Source organism: Vidua chalybeata, chromosome 4, assembly GCF_026979565.1.
Source record: "Vidua chalybeata isolate OUT-0048 chromosome 4, bVidCha1 merged haplotype, whole genome shotgun sequence".
NCBI lineage: Eukaryota > Metazoa > Chordata > Aves > Passeriformes > Viduidae > Vidua > Vidua chalybeata.
The window spans coordinates 47019066-47039087 of NC_071533.1; the positions used below are offsets into that span (position 1 = coordinate 47019066).

Genomic DNA, 20022 nt, shown 5'->3' on the forward strand with positions numbered 1-20022 from the left:
GTACATCCTCAGCTGTAACTAATTTTTACATTTTCACAGTTCTTTCTGAGACTGCCCTTAGAATTCATTGTTCTTCTGCAGCTCCCTTTATAAAATCACTATATACTGCTATAATACAGTTGAAAATATTCACACAAAAAAGCACCATTGTAATTTAAAAATATTGAAAACATTTAAACTGGGCTGTAAAATAATTCTATGACTAGGCAGCATTCAGAACAAATTGCGGTATATAAAAAAAATACTGCAGGTGCATACAAATGCATTCACTAGATATGATGTGTTCCAGGTTCATTTTGTTCTTGTTAGAATATAAGATTAGGACAAATACATAGGTTTCTTTAAGCACAATTCAAACACTCAGTTATTACTCTACAAGACTTAGCCATCTGGTTGGATTTTGGTGCTCAAAAAGTGAGCTGGCCTTATGCCTCTTACCAGAATGAGCTTGTAATGTGCACACTATTGACTCATCTTGAAATATTTATGAAGCCAGTAAAACTGATTTTGTTCTGAATACTTATACTGTACAACTTGTAGCATAGGGCAGTTGTTTTTTCCTGTGCTCATGTACTTTATATATGAAACTCTCTCAGCACAAGCATTTCATTGTATGCCAACTTTCTGTTATCATAATGTTTTTGATATAAATAAGTATATATCAAAGTTATCTAAGACAATATGGGAAAAAAATTGAAGCCATTATACATAAACAGGAGTGTGCTGGTTAGATGAGTTGAGTTCCTTGTTTGTCTCACAGGGATGCTCTATTTAAATTAATTGTTTACTTAAGTGTATTTGGCTGATCCCCAGAAAATGCAAAAAAGATATTTCACGTTCCCGTTAAGAATTTACTGTCTATCTGAGAAGAATAATTATGTTTATTTGTTCAAAGTAAGTTTTACAAATTAATGCATATGAAAGTTTCTGACTAAGATGATTCACTATTTTGTTCACTTGCACTGTAGATTTGTGAGGGAGTAGTTTAGTAGAAGTAATTTTCCTAAGGTTCTGTGGCATTGGTAATCATGTAACTATATAAATCACTTTTTTAAGATATTTAAGGAATATTCATACTGGTAGTAATGTCCAATGACACACTGAAAATGAAATCAGGAGTCATGGCACTATGAAGACTTAAACTTGGCAGTAAATTTATTAGCTAATAATAAGCATATTTTCAAAAAGTGCATCTCTCATATTTACCAGTCATGATCAGTGTAACTCTGTATCCTACATTAACATCTATAACAGAAATGGACCGTTGGTTCAACCCAGAATTTTTTGTTGAGGTTTTGTAAAAGTGTCCTGCATTCCCATGTGCCTCAGCTGCTCGGTAGGACAAAATGACTGTTCTGTAAAAAAAAAAAAAATCCAGATTTTACTTTAACAAAAGAGGCATAAGTGAAGTCACTAGCTGTGTCAAATGACAGCAGTGTCACATTGAGGAGTACCACAGTCAAAGTGAGATTTGGTAGGGATCACTGTGAAAGAAAATTATGTGGTTCTGTTTAAAGCTGAATTGTCTTTTCTAAAATGTATACAGTTATTTAATCTGTCAGAGGGTCTGTTTCAACTGCTGAAAACCATGAAATTATGTGTATGCTTAGAGGCTGTCCAAAGGTTCCTTGGCCACTTTTGGATATGCCAGTAGAGGAAGACCAGCATACTAAGAATGAAAATATGTGGTAATTTGTGCCTTTAGGAAATAGCAAGTGTTATTTTTATTCCACAGAGAAATCCAATATAAAGGTTTAAAATTAATTCATCATAAATTAACTGAATCTTAATTCATCTGTTCAATAGAGTAATGTTAATGAATAATAATGTTAATGACAGAAGGGAGAAAGGGTTGTTTTAGTATTACCTACCTGAGTTTAATTATACTCTCTCTGTAATTGCCTGTTAATGAAAGCCTACATTTAGAGATTCAGGGTAAAACCCTTAAAGATGCCCATATTAGTAATAATGGCAAATAATAAAAACAGTGGAATGTCTCTTTTCCACTGTTTATCTATTACACTATTGCTAAGTAGTTATGCTTTAGAAATTTGTTCAAATGGAGAACAGAAAGGAGAAGAAGTATTCTGGTACTTGTTCTGCACTCCAAAGGCAAGCATGAGGCAGTCATTTTAATTCTTACCTAGAAAAGCAAAGCATTAAAGTCTTGGGTTTGTTTGATCTCACTAAGTTTGAGACTGCATATTTTTCTATCAGTATTCTCTAACAGATTTAATTAAATGTATTTGATAAATTGTATTTGCTCTACATAAGTCACATTCTAGGATATTAATGTTTACCAGAAGTTAGAAACATTACAAATAGGCTGCCTGTCTTTGCCCAAGTAAAACTGTGTGAATGAGCCAAAGACCTGAATAGTTAAATATTTGTAAATAATCTTTTATAACTGTTAGTTTACTATAATAAAAACTGATAAGAAGGCCCTGACAGTAATACTAATGAAAGGATGTGTGATTCACAGGAAGGCAGTTCAGCAGTAAGGGATGAACAGGTTAGCACTGCTAGTGAAGACACTGGCTCGTACCTACTACATGAGCAGCAAGACTGTCTGGTCTGTCACGAATCTCTGGAGTTGGAAGAGACCCCAGAACTGGTAGAGGCAGCAGCTCCTGAAAGCTATTCTGAATCTGTCTGTGAAGAGGATGTCACTCTTGCTTTGAAAGAGCTGGATGAGAGATGTGAAGAAGAAGAAGCTGACTTCTCTGGTTTGTCTAGGTAAGATTAATACTGGTTATAAGTAACAGAAATTACATGTTATCAGTGCATTATCAAACAGGATTTTCTATGGTATGGAGATTTCCATTAATGCCATAATACAAAAATCTAAAACAGTAGTTTGCATATCTGAAATAATGGTTGATCAGTTTTGCCTGTTACAGCAATTAAACTCAATATTTTTTTCAGCAATTGTTTCTGGTACAAGGAAAACAGTTGTGCATGAAAATATGAGAATTCTCGAATAAAAGAAATTGGCACTTTTCTTCACCATCAGTAGGACAGAAATGTGAAAAATCAGCTGCAAACAGTGAAAAGCTCTTGAACTGCTCTGACTTACAGTGGTACCCAAAGACAGGAAAAAAACAGGGAAAAAAGTTAATTTTTTTTTTCTAATCAAAGCTCCTGTAGAAGTCAGGTCAGTTTGAATCTGCTCAAGGGTTATTTTCCTTATTAAAGTTCAGAAATCTCCTGTATATTTCTAAGACATTTTAAAGTAAAATAATATTTTTTTTTCATTTTAATATGGAGAACAAAGATAACTATTGAAAGGAAAAGTTAAAGTTAGTCCCAGCTGGTTGAGTCATATTTAAAGTGAAACTCTTAAGTCCCCTGGAAGTTAACAGTCTAAGAAGGAAGGAAAAGGAACAAGAAACTGCAAGCAAACAAATAAAACCCAGAAACCAAAACAAACAAAAAAATTCCAAATTGATCATAGGCTTGAATATGAACGTAGGCTTGTTCATATTTAAAATTTGTTCAGAAGTTTAGATTGAATAATAGAGAGGCTTGGTATATATAGGAATACAGGCTTGACATTTATTCTTTGAGAGAGATCTCTTAAGGAGGCTTTTTCAGAAAAGAGCACAACAGGAGATACAAAAGAAGTTGGTTGAGAAGGTTTTACTGGGAGAGACAGAAAAACTTGACTCTTGTGATATGTCACCTATTCCATATGCCTTGTGAGCCTTCAAGGCTGGTACCAGTTAAGAGCAGTTCAGTTCCTCATTTGCAACTGAACAATCCCTCAATGTTTTACTTTATTTACACTAAGCAAGCAAATGAAAAACCCCATAGCTCTAGTCTAAATAGTGACAGAGGTGATAGCATTGGTACACTAGTTGGGAAAGATCTGAAAATCTTTTTTGCTTACAGATGATAATCAAAAGGGATTTGTCTTAGCTTTTGCGCTTTAAGATACTGAGGTATCTAAAAGCACCCACACTTCTTGTTTAAGTCTTGTTTAAGATGTACTTAGTGCTTCTGTGGATGAGGCAGTTGTCATAGAGAAACACTGTATGTGATTTAAAAGATTATTTTAATAAACTATCTGTATACCTGGAATCCTCCTACACATATTTGTGCTGCCTGCATACAGTTATAGAAGAAGAAATGTCAAAATATATCATTCCTTGTAATACAGAATATTTTATGGTAATTATTATTTTAATGATTGGAAGTAGTAGCATTGATTAATTTATAGTTTGATATTTTTATTGGATGTTTGGTGCCTAATGGAAAGTATGATAGCAGACTGTTCTGTGAACAAAGGCCCGTTAAACTGATTGCCCATAAAAATGAAAGTGTTTCGATCTGTCTCCATTTGCTTATGTTACTTTAGACAGTTATAAAGCACTATTACATTGCTAAATGAACTCTTGTGCTTCCCTGAAGGAAGGCTAAAACTTGTTGCAGATATTGGTAGACCATCTGTTCAGATCAGTAAAAATTTGAAGAACGGGATGTTACTTCAGTTACTGAGGGCAAGAAAAAAAATGCCTGTTTCTACGTGGTATCCATATATATGGTGCTGTATATACCTATATATAACTTCCAGATAGCTCTTTGTAGTTCTGTGTAGAACTGACATGTGGTAGTAAATTTTGGAGAGTATAAGCAATTTTTAATATGTTACAGCAAAAGTTTTTGATGGTTTACTCTTTTCTTGGCTCATAGTTACCTTAGTTGATCTGTTATTTATTTTCCAAATGCTATTCTGAATCCAGAATTCTTATTTTTTTCCTTCTTGCTAAAATGAAGGTGTTTTTTTCCCTAAAAAGTTTGCTGAGGAGGTAATTTCTGTTATTTATTGTTTCTAGCCAAGATGAAGAAGAACAGGATGGTTTCCCAGAAGTGCAAACTTCCCCTCCTCCTTCTCCATTTCTTTCTGCCATATTGGCAGCTTTCCAGCCAGTGGCGTATGATGATGAAGAGCAAGCCTGGCGCTGCCACGTCAATCAAATGCTGTCAGACACAGATGGATCTTGTGCTGTCTATACATTTCATGTCTTCTCAAGATTGTTTCAGGTGAGTGAATTCTCCGTGTATGATTGCTCACCTGAAATCCTTTCCTCCTACTTCTAAAACTACTCTTCCCCTTGAAACTGCAAAAGCCACAAGGTTATGGTAGCAAGAAGCTTTAGAAAGCAGATCAAAAGCAGACCAGAAAAACGCACTGCTGAAGTATTGTTACACTGTCATACTCTATTTTTCCATCTGCTGGGTATCTGCTGTATTCAATGCCTAGGAATGAACCTGCTCAGGAAATAAACAAAAATTGAGAAAAACTCAAAAAAATCAGTTCAGTGTTTCTTGCAAGCTCTTAGTCCAGGTTGTGTCCCTTCTTTTATTTTCTGAACATCACCCAGGGTCTGTGATGATTACAGAATTAATGTCTTTCTCCTGGTTTCTTTGTGGGAGTCATTATTATGGGATCGCAGCATGACAGTCATTAATGAATTTATCTTGCATCTGTCTTGAGAGAAAAAGGTTTCTTTCTGCAGAGAAGTAATTGAAACACCAGGAGATCCACTGGAGCTGGATGTTTCAAATGCCTCTCTTTAACTACCACATAGATCTGCTATCCAACACAAAATGGCATAATTTTTCTGGCTTCCTCCTCCCTATATGTAGGGGATAAGATTTTACATTTTAAAAATAATGCTTCTTTGCAAATTCCTATGGGGTAGAATAAGTAAAATCAATTCATTTTACGTACAGGCAATGTGCCAAATGAGCTAAGAGAATATTCAGGACAAGGCTTTATGGCTCCAGCCCTTTCATGTATCTCTAATATTAATTTTACTTGCTGTTTGGCATATCATAATAAATTTCTCAGTGAAAGACCCCACACTAGCACATATTTTGTCCCACGTATGGGCAGTAACTTAGATGTGAAGAATTCATACTCCGCCTTTCCCATGGAATAATTTCTTTGTGCATCTATACCCATTATCCATTTTATGTTCAACTAATTTCATGGCTACAGTGCCATGAAATTTCTATTACAGGTTGTAGATTTTTGTCGTTTTGTTTCATCTAGACATCAGGGATTTGGTTTGTCTGTATTATACCAAAGCTTAGCTGCAGTTGGTTTCCACACATGCATTCATTTCCTGAAAGTGGTAAAACGAGAGCTCATATTCTCTTGTGTTCATTAACAAGGGAGCTAAGGAAGAAGGATGAAACTTGGCTTAACAGCTGGAAAGTTGGATACTCTGCACAATAGCAAACCAGTGTTCAAGCATGGGCAAAAAATGTTCCTGAGAAGTTGTTACTGGGTACAGAGGAGGGTTAACATGATCAAATGATACTTGGGAGGCCTTGTTTGACTGGACCTTTCCATTTTGCCTTTTGGCTCCTTCTTCCTGTGTTTAAATTTGCAGCTGTCTGTGTAACCTTTATATCGTTTTATTCTACATGTAACTTCCAGGATTAATAGTGTATATCAGAGTGCAGTGTTACATTAGGCTAAGCAGACAGTCTGCATAATCAAACATGATAAACTCAGGACTGATTTTTGAAGAAGGTAGAAACCCTGCAGGTGGCAGTTTTGGACACAGATTGTGCTACGCAGGTCGCATACGACTCATAAAACTCTATAATTTTCTGCAGCACAAACACTTGAAAATAAATTGAACTGTCTGTACTGTGTAAAGGCAAATAGTCATCTACCTATACTGAGGCTAGAGGCCTAGATATGAAAGGAGTACTTGTCTCTATGGATACTGGCTGGTTTCATTAATTTATTGCATTTTCCAGAGCTGATTTTACATAACTATTCAGAGAAAATTGCATATTAGTTTTTCATTTAATGAAAAAATATAATGTGATGTAAACTTGTCAGGATAGAAATTTGCTCTGAAATCTTACCTAAAAAGCCAGAAGAGTAGTAAAATACAATGTAAGATAAATGTTTTTCTGATTTGACTTCTAGACCATTCAAAGAAAGTTTGTATCTATAACAAATGATTCGGTCAGCTTCCTTGGTGAAAGTCTACAGCGCATTGGAACAAAGTTTAAGAGTTCTCTAGAAGTGATGATGTTATGTTCAGAATGTCCGACAGTCTTTGTGGACGCGGAAACGGTAAGAATCTCAAACTTGCACATTAAGAATCTCAGACTTGCATGTTGGAATATCTGTCTGCTCAAACATTTCATGTAACATATCAAATGATGTTTTAATATGTGGCAAAAAGAAACTCTTTGAAATCAGAAGGGAATTAAAATCTTAAGTGGCCACTGTGTCATAAACACTGGAAACCACCAGTGAGAAATGCATTTCTTAAAAAATAGGCTCCAGCTGTAACAGTGAACAGTATGGAAACTTACTGATAGTAGATATCACTTTAATTCCCTTACTACTCTTTACCTTTCCTGCCTGTTCATATTTATTCTATGTTCTCATATTCTCTTGTGCTCATTAACAAGGGAGCTAAGGAAGGAGTAAAAAAAAAGAAAGACTACTTATCTAGCAGCAACTTTGCCTTTTTCTGTTATCTTGTTTTATGTATATATTCAGTGATGCATGAGAGGAACATTCTTGCTGCAAATACACAACAAGGAGACTTTGAATTATTTGTTGTCATGCAAGTTGAAATCCTGATTATAATAGATACTAATCCAAGAAGTCAGCTCAGTGTTTAGCAGAAGTCAAAAAAACCTCTGTGCTAGAATTATCAAGAAAGGAGACAGCAAAGCAGGAAATATCACTGAGTTAATGTACATATTCCCAGTATACCTACATCCTGAACATTGGGGACAGTTTTGGTCCCTTGCTGTCAGAGCAAAGGTAGTAGCACCTGAAAAAAATTAAAGAAAGATTGCAAGAATGATGAAATATGTACATGTAAGATATGAGTATGTAGACTAGGATTTTTAGCCCTTCAGAAGATAAATCTGTCCATTGATGTCTTATCATGGATAAGTAATAGAAATTATTTTCTTTTCGTCTTAATTGATTTCTAAGGGTGATCAAAGTAAGCTACCAGTGACTTACAAAATGTACAGAACCAAGGTCCTTCATGTGATACATAATCAAACTGTGAAATACTGTCACTTTGTATGGTGCCTACTCATGTTTTCAGAAAGCCACTAAAGAAATTCATGGAAGTAGCAGCCCTGGACAGATCCTTTAAATATGCAGAAGAACGTGTTGACAGAGGCTAAGAAAGCACTCTGGGGCAGGTGGATCACCACAAGTTTGCCCTTCCTCAAACAACTGCCATTAGACTTTGTCAGCTGCAGGGCTGAGGTCGATGGATCTTTGGCCTTGAATGCCCAGTGTGAGACACTTCTCCTGACCTGCTTTTTTCCCTCAGTACTAAGGGGCAACTCTTTCTTAAGGTCTCACCTAAGAATATGAGAATGAAAAAAGCATGATACAGATAGTGCATTTCAAGGGATCCACCTGTAATGTTTTTTGGTTTTACTTATGCCACTTTAAAAGCAGTAAAAAAAAATTTTAAAAAATTCTTTAAGATTAGAAGCCTTAAGAAAAGTTACACTAGTGTCTAACTAAAACACCATGTGTATTTTAAAATAAAAACCAAATCTATAGAAAGACAAACATTAAAAGGATATAAATAAATATAGCACACAAATATTTGCATGTGTACATGGACATACACACATTAGGGTTGTTACATTGACAAATACTGTGTAAATAAATCTTTCTTCTCCAAATAATTAAAATGAAATGAACCTGTTTGTCAGATTAGTTCTCACTGATAAAGTACACAGCTCTTATTGTGTGCAAGGACTGACCAGTGTGAGGGAGGAAACATCATGTTAGAGATGTTTATTACAGGAAGTGTCAGGAGAAGGACTAATAAAAAAAACTAAGTGACAATAAAATACAGAGAGAAATGGTGTGGAAGAAAGCTGAAGTAGCAGTCCCTGAGGGAAAAAGAGATTCTGAAACCATGTTAAAAGAGGCAGTCATTAATGGTAGAAAATTCTTTGAATATCCAGTGGTTCCCGCTTTGACAAAGTCCTGTTTCTTACAGACTGCAGAAGCTTTTCTGGTAGCATAGTTTGTATATTGAGAAGGGCAAGTAACCCTCAGTGGATACTCCTTAGGTTGCTACAGGAGCAATCCAGCAACATTACCTTCCTTCCTTCTACAGGCTGTTCTATTTCCACTAGTGGTGTGTGTGTACCAAATACTATTCTTCATTATGAAAGATCTAAATATTGCTTTGAAATCTCTTTCACATGTTAACTAGGTACTACTCTTCTTATTTTGGAGTTGAAACTGTTGTTCACTGATTTAAATGGTAGAGCTATATGTGTTAATTCACTTGCTCAAAGGTGTCCAGCTAATTCTAATTTGTTTTTCCAAATGTGAACGTGGAATTCTCTATTATGTAATTTAGATATTAGACTGTATGGATTATAGTCAGATGTTACATGACTACAGAATTTGATTGCTTTTATCTTCCAGCTACTGTCTTGTGGCCTGCTAGAAACATTGAAGTTCAGTGTTTTAGAGCTCCAAGAACACTTGGATACCTATAATGTCAAAAGAGAGGCAGCAGAACAGGTGAGTCTCTCAGATCTCAAAACAAAAATATTAGAACCTACTCATCAAAAAAATGTTGCAGGCCCTTATCTCTCATCAAAGGCATCTAAAGGAAATGTGTGGGAAAGGAAAAGTGTGGGAAAACACTTCTGAAATAAAATCCTGTTTCCTTTTCTTACTGTTATTCTATGTGTATAAATCTGAACCTGAGGGGTTTTTTCTTATTTGTAATTAATTTTTGTTGCACGTATTTCTGAAGCTGATTTTTAATATATAACACTGCACAAATCCACTAACAATGGGAAAAGCACATTCCTAATTGAAAAATATTCCAGTATTTCTAACATGAACATCAATAAATAATGGGATTTTTTAAATTTATGTTCTGCTTATTTTATTAGACTAGGGATTCACCTCCAGATTAAGACAAATAACTATCTTTCTGGAATTCCAAGTGCATTAACACCCACAGCATTTAAGGATTGGGTCAATATATTGAAAGGAATCAAGAAAGCAGTGCATTTATCCTAATACAGATACTGACTTGTTTAGCTGAATAATTCTTTAGACTTCTTTTTGGTGACTGAATCTCCACTGACAATTAATGGGGTTATACAGCTGTGTCACACAGAGACACAAATTTAGGGCTAATCTTACAGCTGGATCTCATTGAGGATGATGTTTGTGTTGATTAGAATAAAGCAGTTCAGTTTTCAAGGTATATGTTAGTGGTTATATCCTTTTTCCAAAGAAATGCAGTTTAGAAGAAATTAGGAAGATTTCTGTAGCAAGAGTCTGTATATTTTGTGAACCTGCGTGTGAAATTCAGAAAGTAAGATACTAACTTGAGAAAACTGTCAAAGGTAAGGTTTGTATTTCAAGAGCCAAAAGGAAACATGAATCTACAATTGAACATGCTGAATTTTACTGATCTCAGCAGCCTGTGAGGCTGTGACAATGGCATTATAGGCAAGTTTGAGTGATGCAAAACAAAACCAGAATTCAAGCCATTATGCTTTGGCAGATATTTTGCAACACAAGTGGCTCCATGTTTCTTGATCGTGCTGAGTTTATTAGGAAATTATGGCCTTTGCCTTGCAAAGATTGCTGACAGCTCATCTGTTGAATAGACCAGACATGCACATTTTTGTGGAAAGGATCTCAAAAGAAATGTGGTTTCCTTGAAACCGATGCTAAAGTATGCCACAGATGTAGATAAAGTCTTGGCAGGATCCAGGCCAGTATTTCTGCTAAAGAGTTGCTGCATTTGTTTGCCCTTTTCTGTGGTAATAACAATTTATTTGATCTAATATAATGAGCTACATTTTGCCATGTAGGCTTAATCAGAAACAAGTGCTCATCTAATGACTAAGATAATTTTACACGATGTAATATTTCATGTCTGGCACTCTCCAATGCATAATGCTCTCAGCACTCCTATGAGGGCATAATGTATTTCATTCCTCCTTTTAGAGAGCAGCCCTGAGGCACAGAGGGCGTAACTGATTTCCCCCATGGTCAGACAGGAAGATTTGTGACACGGTAAAAAGGGACCTGTGTGTGTGTGTGTAATTAGAATGATGACTGTCCAAACATGGAGGCATTTTACATCAACTCCTCCATATAGCCTAGTTTATCACAGCAATAATCAATGGTATTGTTTTGTTGATTTGTCAAAGTATAACAAATTAAAATTACATCCCTTTCAGATGGCAACTAATTCACTAAAAGTATTATCTAATTTTGCACTGCCACATTTCATATTGATATAATCCATGCTGGATATTAAGAACTTCTTTGTATTTTATTTTACTAGGTAAACAAATACAAGTATCAGTTTGATGGCCTCTGTCATTATATCATAGTGAAGGAATTGTTTTTTCCTGTCAAAAAGGGAGTCTAGTAACATGTTTCTGTGGTCAGCCTGTCTTCTGCCACAGATTTGTGAGTGACTGGAGCAGGAAGAAAGTTCACAGGGTTAAAGGAATTGTTCTGAAACAACTGAGAGCATTTTGTCAAGGTTTTATTTTTATTTAATCATTTATAAATAAAAAGAAGCAGTATTGAGAAGAAACTTTTAGCTTTGACCAGTCATCTCTGACTCTTGATAGCACATCATTTAGACAATTTAGGGCATTACTTAAGTGCTTATTGAGCATGTTAATTTAGAAGTAGTGACTACTCAAATTATTTACTTTCCTAAAACATTTTAGAAGTATTTCTTTAGCAGTTGGTCCTCTTTTTCTAAGGTGTATTTTATATTACATGTAAACTAAGAATCTTCTAAGCTACGTCTTAGATATATGCTTTATTGTTTTCTTACTCTGTCCTCTTAAACAGTATAGGGAAAGATTGAACAAGACTTCCTCAAGTCAAATCTGAATTTCTGTTGCTACACACAGCTGTGCTATGTATCCTATTAAATCTGAAAGTATTAAGCCAAAATGCTTAATCAACTTTATGCAGACCCTTGGTTTTTTCATAGAAACACAAAGAAAACCAAATTAAGTGGTTGGCTACTGTGTAATAAAGTAAATAAAAAGTAACAGATTTTTGCATGTTAATCTGGTATCCTTTAGAGTTTGTATGTTAATTTCTTCAATGAAAAACTGTTGTTTTAACTTTATCCTAATAGGTGATGTTTGTCACTCTCAGTGCTGTGTGGTGTACAGGCATTCACATGAATCAGATTGAAAAAGAAAAAGGCTTGGGCTGCAGTTCCTTGACACACTTACCTATGCACCAAATAAGACAGAAAGGTGCCTGTAGTATAGGCTGTTAGCATGTCTGTTTAGGGTGTAATCTGGCAGACCAGCCTGTGCTATGACCAAGACTAACCCCAGACTTCCCTGTGTTATGCTTTCATCAACACTTTCTAGGAGATATATGGAGAAAACATGAATTGACACAAAGCAAGCACATGAAGAAGGTTAGTCTGTCACACTACTCCCAAAGGAGAAAAAAAAAAATCTTTCTACCATGCTGAACATATATTCTGTAAAAATTCTTAACAAATTAACTTTGTCACCTTTTTGGAGCTATAGTTCTATCTTCTTGCAAGGGGACTGCTTAGACTTCATGTGTGTATTAGGGACAAAGATACTGAATCAGATAAATGTAATAGAAAATGCAAGCTTGTATACACAGCATTCTAGGCACACCCTTTATTCAGACTGGTTCTAAGATTTAAAAAAAAATCTTAAAAGGGTAGTGTGTGAAGAGAAATACTAGCTTCCCAATTGCTGCTGCTGTTTGTTGCAGTGCAAACGTATTCTGTCGTTCTTGATGGAGGCTGTCTGATAAAAAGAAAAATGAGATTTGCTGTGCATGTTGGTATCCATGTCACTAATTGAAACTGACACTGCGATGGTCAGAGAATTCCATTTCTCCTCTTGATGAGCACACTGGCCTAGTTAATTCACTAAGTAACCTTTATTAAATTGAGCAGATGGGAAATCACATTTTTCTTTTTCTTGCATCAGACAAAGGTTAGGAAAAGGTCACCAAGATTCCCTCTGAGATTCAAGATACCAAACACAAGCAGAATGCTAAATTATTCTTCCTTGGATGTATAGCGCCTGTTCTTCATTTCAGATTATATTATGCACTTTATCTCAACATGATGCATTCCCATTTCAGTAATAACCATGCTTGCAATTGTTTGCACTGTACAGAAAAAATTATCAATTGGGTGATCTGGTTGTATTGTACAAAAAGAACATATTTGATTCTATAAATGCTTTATAGCAACACAGAAATTCATGGGAATGTCAGTGGAGGTTATTTTTTGAGAAACTTGTATGGTTGGTTAAAGGTAGAAAAAGAGACTGCCCACTAAAATTAATAAACTTATTGTGTGATATAGGAAGTGAGGTTAAATGCAGCCCTGAGTGGACTGCAGGTTTGCATTGTGTAATGCAAGAATACTTCATCTCCTTGGCTTGTATGAACTGGAGGTGATGCTAACTCACGCTGGAGAATTTGGGTTTTTTCATTCCAACCTGTAACCCCACACTTACACAGGAAAGCTCTATTTCCTTCTGTTTCTCAAGCAGTCCCAAGAAATGTAACAGGCTTATTCTCTAATTAGTGTTATATTTTAAGGGCTGATAAATCACATTAGTGTAAACCTTGTGCAGAAAGTAAAGAGAGGGTTATTTCTGCTTCTACCCTCTCATGCTTTTTTCCTGTAACAGTATCAATTCAATCATGGGTTAGTATTTATGCTGAAGTGTACTATCTCCATCTTGGGTAATGAAGGCTACAGGAAATAAAAGTTACAAAGTGATCTATCAGAGTTGAAAACAACACTGGTAAACTATTTATTTCATACCACAATTTCTTACGTTATCCGAGAATGTACAAGACAAAGTGTCATAAGCAGTTTTAGCAGAGTCTTCAGTTTGGTGTTTCAGAAGATGTTCAATCTTGTTTATATTTATTTTGCAGTGGCTAGAAGACTGCAAAAGGACATTTGGTACTGATGATGGTATTCATGGGACTAACACAGATGCCCAGGTAGGTGTATGTCATTTGTGAGTCTCAGGATATGAGATTAAAAATCATCTTTATTGCACAAAAATTCCAATATTCGTAGAGAGATTAAAAATGTATGAAAAGCTTTTCATTTCAGTTATCATCCTATCTTTTGGAAACTCAGAGTCTCATGAAAAAAATGGGCAATAAAAATGGGTCTTCTTAATAAAAGCTGGCAATGTGTCTTGGGTTCTAGATTTAATAACAGTGAGTAGATAAGCAGACTAGATACCATCTGTGTACCAGCAAGTCTGCTTTTCTGCTGCTGTTTCTAGAAGGCAAAAATATTAAAATGCTGGTTATATGCTGAGATATATTGTCTGCTCAAAAACTTAGAACTGCATAAGACCTTTCTGGAGCCAATATTTGGGTGAAAAGTAACAGGGAGTAAAGTAGCAGTATACCAAAAAGCTCTAAACACTTAGGTCAAAATATCATCTAACAAAAGGTTATGTAAACATTAATATTAGTTGAATATTTTGTATGTATTTGCATGGCACTCATCAATGTTTAATATTACTAATTGCTGCAATAAGTGATAGCTTTTCCCAAAATGGACTAGGATTGGGGTTTTTTAAAAACAGAATAGCTGCATAATATTGATACAGTAAAAAAAGCAAATCCAAAACCTGACATTAGTAGGTACAAGGAGTCTGCCATCTGAAGTACTGTGGTAAGGACAGTGAAAGATGCAAGAAAGAACTGCACGTAGCAGATGAACTTACCTTTTCACAACCACAGTTTGACAAAAATCTCAAATCCAAGCTGAAAAAGGAGGAATTTTATTTCTTTTGTTCAGTTGAACCATTCATTGATGCACTTGGTCATGTTTCTGCTGCTGAAGATGTAGTCTTCACCAACAGAAATGTTTACTGTATCTTTGGACTATTTCTTCTTTTATACAGTTTTCTTTTGCTGTTCTTCATATATATATATATATATATGTGTGTGTGTGTGTGTGTGTTTGGGGTTTTTTAATGCAATCACAAAATGTACCTGAATTTTAGAGTAGTAAAATGTGGTACTATTATGTTAATTTTTATACTGCATTAAAGTTGCATATTAAAAAAAATCAAGTGAATAAGCTTAGGTAATATAAAAACAGCAAAATAATTTACTACTATTTGCAAGGACTTTTATCTTGCCAATAAACACATGCTTTAGTGTATTTTACACTAAGTATACATCTTTGTATACTGACTGGTATATCCTTAGAAATAGATAATGTTTACTATTACAATACAGTAAATGCTGTATATATATTAATTAAAAAGCAGCATTTATGTATTTCAGTCCATACTTATAATTTTGTTTACATACACCAAGAAATTGTTCTAACATTTAGTTGTTAAACAGAACCATTCTTACCATGAAGGTAAATGTTACTGTTCCTACTGTGTAGCTGGGGAAACTAAGAAATGGAAGACAAGCAATATACAGGTTTTCAGATAGCTTGTACAGAGAGAATCCATGATTCTCTGGCAAGGCAGTTTGGCCTATTCTTCCCTGTTTCTGCAGGGTTTGAAGATGGCCTCTGAAAAGGAATTTGAGAGCCATCACACTGATTATTATTTGTGGGGACTTGTTTTGATTTTGGTTTTAAATCCACCCTGCAAGGGCAGCATGCTAGTAATTCTTCAAAAGTCCTTGTAAATGGAGTGTGGGCTGCTAAGTCTGAGCAGTCAACCAGTTAATGCTAAAAATTTTAAGTGTTGTCTTGCTCAGGAAAACAGATATTTTTCATTCACTAACACAAATAAGATTTTCTTACTAATTTTTGGCACTGTGGTCCATACAGCTAAGGAATAGCGAGATTAATTCTGTTCCAGCTTGTGCATTGCCAGCAGACTTGCAAGTAAATCTAATTATTCAGTTCTTCCTATTAGTACATCTAAGCCTGAAAGAATGCATCTGGACTCTGGCTTGACTGTTTCTACAGGACAGGCAGGTAGAAAAATCAGATTTCTCAAGTAAGCATATGTGTGTTAAAGACACTGAAGCAGTACAAAGCCATTTTTAAAGGAAAACCTCTCCTGAATTTTTAAAAGGTAGCTATCAAGGTGTGTTTTGGGGGAAAGGGATTAATTATGGCTTACAGTTGTAATGAGACTTGGCTTTAAGAACACTGGAATGTAATGACTAAAATTATTAAATAGTCAATCCTGCCATTTCTCAAAATCTGATTCTCTGTGCTTCGTTAAAGTGATTAATCGAAGTCATGTTAACTTCTGCAGTTCAAGATTTTAATGTTTTCAGTGTTCTGTGCATCAGAAATATGGTAATTGTGCTGAGTATATAATAGCACAGAGTGTAGAACAAAAACATGCAGTATAACAAAATCATGCAATGTTATAACCTGGGAAGCACATAGTATATAACTTACCATAACACCGTGTACAACTGTGTGCTTAGTAAAGCTCAGCTGCATCTGTGTCTTGGGAGTCAGACATCCACTGACATTCCTTTTTTTGCTCTCAGGCACATGGTGTGATTCCAATGGAGTTGTCCTGTGCAGGGCCAGGAGCTGGACTTCAGTGATCCTTGTGGGTCCCTTCCAGCTCAGGATATTCTGTGATTTGGTTTGCTGTGACCACTGTTCATGCCTAAGTGCCATCAGTACGCTCAGTGCTGTACAAAGCACAGGAGTGGTGAAGTTCACATCCCTAGTCTGACATATACATTTTCTAACTCCTTCTCTCCCTATCCCTCTTCCCTAAACATCTTTTCTGAAATGGCTTGTAAAAACCAAGTGCAATTACAGTACAGAAATCTCTCAGAGGGGTTGAGAATTGAGTTTAGCAAACCCAAGAATTTCTAAACTGATTCAGAATCCAAATTAACTTTGCATCTCCAATTTTAAAATGCATTCTTTTTGCTTAAACAATTGTGATACAGAACAAGTAAGAAGCTTTGTACAGATGTTCAGATCGAACCTTGATCTGTCAGATCAGTCCTTGATTTTTATTACCTTAAATTTGTGCACCTTTCAGATTACACAATGTATAAGACCAGACAGGGTTGTAAGAGTGTTATTCATGCTGTGGGACAACAAAGCCAGTACTTTTTATCGTTAGTTATAGCAGCAAGTAATTTAACATCAAATTCAGCCTGTTAATTTTTTTTTTTACATTCAGGATATGTTTGGAGCATGTTACTTGTATTTCTTCTTCCATTTTACCTGGGACATCTTTTGCCCTAATTAAAATTATTTCCTACACTAATTCTTGCTCTTTTTTCTTTCTTTGTATTTTTGTGACCTGCTCATCTTCTTGCTTAGCAAATGGAAATTCTAGCAGTAAGTGACAGTTCTTGATTTATCAAATACTTAACCATGCCAGTCACCAAACTGGTCTCCATCTGTCTTGTCCATTTGTGAAATAATGATGTCTTGTCCTTGACTATTACAGAAATGCTGTGTGCTTCAGTTTTGCATCATCTAACCCATTAGACTGTTGGTCCTTTGTAGATAATAGGATCCTGTAGTTAGTAGAATGTTATAAAGATTATTCCATTAGCACTAGCTTTTATGTCTGTATGTGATGCAGTATTAACACTGTCTGCATTTCTGACTAGTGTTTTACAGGCATAAAAATGGAAGCAAGACAGTGTGTAAATTAATACTGCTATTTCATTTCCTTAAGAATATATCATGTGTTATTTTCTAAAGCAGAATAAGGGCTACTTTTTATAAAGAAAATACTATTCTTGCCTCCAGGAATGGAATTACTCTCTTCCTACTCTGTCAGGCAGTGTAAGCTAAGGGCCAGGTTATATACTGTGCTTACAATATAAGTATTAATGGTTATGAAAGATCCTATACTTTACGGACCACAACTGCTTCTTTTGGATATTAGTTCTTGAATTTAAAACAATAAAAGATCAACAATAAAAGTAAGTGATCTATGAAACTCTTAGTTTTAAGACATGAAATCTTGAAATGTTCCAGACATTTCAAAATGCCTTTTGAATCACTTCACATCCCATTCCTCCCTGTTTCTTGGAAATATAACTTATTAAAAAGTGAACTTCAAATCTCTTGGAGAGGCTACTTGTAAATCTAGAACTGAATTAAGCTTTCACCTGCTTTTCATTAGCTTACTGTATGTTAGCTTCTAAATATTTTTGGCATTTTCTTTAGTAGCCAAATTACTTCTGGTTTTGCACACTCTACTGAGGAAGCTGTGATTTATTGTCTATTGCACTGGATAGTAGGAGGTTTCCACTTCTTGAACATAACAGTGTTGTTTACATTTGTAGGAGCTGGAGCTGTGTCGGAGGCTATACAAGCTGCATTTCCAGTTGCTGCTTCTGTTCCAAGCCTATTGCAAACTCATCAGTCAAGTAAAAACAATCAAAAAAGAAGCAGAGGTAATGAAAACCATGCCAATCAGCTAGTAATTGTTGACATTTTAAAAGCAGACAATTTAAAACACATTTTGATAACATTTTCATCAGTGGGACATGCTTTTAGAAACTGGAGGAGGGTTCCAGCTGTTTTATAGCCAATTAATAAAATATTTAATAGAGCTTACAAGAATTTTCTAAGATGTTCAATTATCTGTGTTGATTTTTGTACAGCTTGAAAGCTCTTTAAAAAAAGACAGGAACCTAGGGAGTCCAATTATGAGGATTTTACATATTTCAGTAGCACTCCTGGTGTATTCTAATCAAGCTACAATCAAGGCATATCAAGTCCACTCAGAAGAGCTGAGCCTTTCCATAGCCCTGGTGTTTCCTACAGCAAACAGCACCACCACTTTCTACCAATTGATTCATTTAACTGTGTCACTTCAGTCACCATTCAATTACTCTGCAAGCTTAGTTCCCATCCTAAGCACAGTTAGTAGTGCATAAGCACTTCAAATGCCTGATTTTTAGTTGTAGTAACTTCAGAAGTAAAAAGTGTTTTTCAGCTGTGCACATATGGTACATATTTGATGTTAATTGAGTTGTGTGCATTATGCTATTAATAATGCTTTTTCTTAAGTTCTCCCCTGGGTCTGGAATGCAATAAACAGGGGTAGCAGAAAAAAAAAAAACTAGGCTTTGTCTTGCTTGATGTAGTAGGGGGGAACATGAAAATCCTGAGTGAAAGTCTTTGGTTTATGAGTAGCTTTAGAAAAAAAACTGTGCATGTTCCTCACTTGCATTTCCAGGTTTTTGTAGAGGCTGCAAATAAGTTTGTGCTTGATGAACACTAGAAGGTTGGCATCACATCAGTCCCACTTCTTGCCTAAGTTAGTCAGATGCAGAAGCATGTTCTGAGAGATGGCCTTGTGTTTTACTCATGTGTTGCAGCTAAAGCCAAAGATGATACTATATACACTGGCTGCACTACTGTTACTATGCTGGGTTACCAGTCTTCCAGATTTTTTCCTTGGTATTTAAGACATCCTTGTAATGGCACTACTGCTGTCATACCTTCCTGAAATGTTTCACTCTTCTTGGCAGTTTGTTACTAAGTAACATAAGGAGAGAAGAAATTTATTTTTTTTAATAAATTTTAAAAGAACTAAGAAGAAAACTTCATCAGAGAAGGCCCAAATAATTGACATGCACACTTGGGCCATTAAATTAACTGTATACTTAAGCAACTGCAGAAAATATTTGGGTGTTCTTTTTCTATTTCTCTTTATTGCACAGAGAAGGAAAAATAAAAACCTGATCTTCGGAAAATTATTTTTGCTTGAAATACATTTAAACTAAAAGAGATATATTATACTTGTTTTAGGTAATAAACATGTCTGAAGAACTTGCTCTTTTGGAGAGCTGCCTGAAAGAGGCTGAGGCAGTGTCTGACAGTGGTATCGAAGAAATTGAAATTGCAGAGGCTTCCCAAGCTAGCACAGAAACAGCTATTCACTCCCTCATTGAATCCCTGAGAAACAAGGAGTTTGTGTCAGCTGTGGCACAGGTCAAGGCTTTCAGGTAAGGTTCTAAGGATTGCT

General features: G+C 35.4%; 1 protein-coding gene across 15 annotated transcripts in view; it reads left to right on the top strand.

Moving 5' to 3' along the window:
* FRYL (FRY like transcription coactivator) overlaps nucleotides 1-20022 on the top strand; it is a 167807-nt gene that overhangs the window by 145203 nt on the left and 2582 nt on the right. For 12 of the 15 annotated variants that reach the window (XM_053941934.1, XM_053941937.1, XM_053941935.1 and 9 more), the window contains 8 exons: nucleotides 2483-2736; nucleotides 4836-5043; nucleotides 6953-7102; nucleotides 9461-9559; nucleotides 13988-14056; nucleotides 17352-17369; nucleotides 18332-18442; nucleotides 19806-20002. In XM_053941934.1, coding sequence (XP_053797909.1) covers nucleotides 2483-2736; nucleotides 4836-5043; nucleotides 6953-7102; nucleotides 9461-9559; nucleotides 13988-14056; nucleotides 17352-17369; nucleotides 18332-18442; nucleotides 19806-20002 — 1106 coding nt within the window. The remainder of the gene's footprint in view (nucleotides 1-2482; nucleotides 2737-4835; nucleotides 5044-6952; nucleotides 7103-9460; nucleotides 9560-13987; nucleotides 14057-17351; nucleotides 17370-18331; nucleotides 18443-19805; nucleotides 20003-20022) is intronic. The other 3 variants (XM_053941930.1, XM_053941943.1, XM_053941933.1) reach the window with 1 other exon arrangement.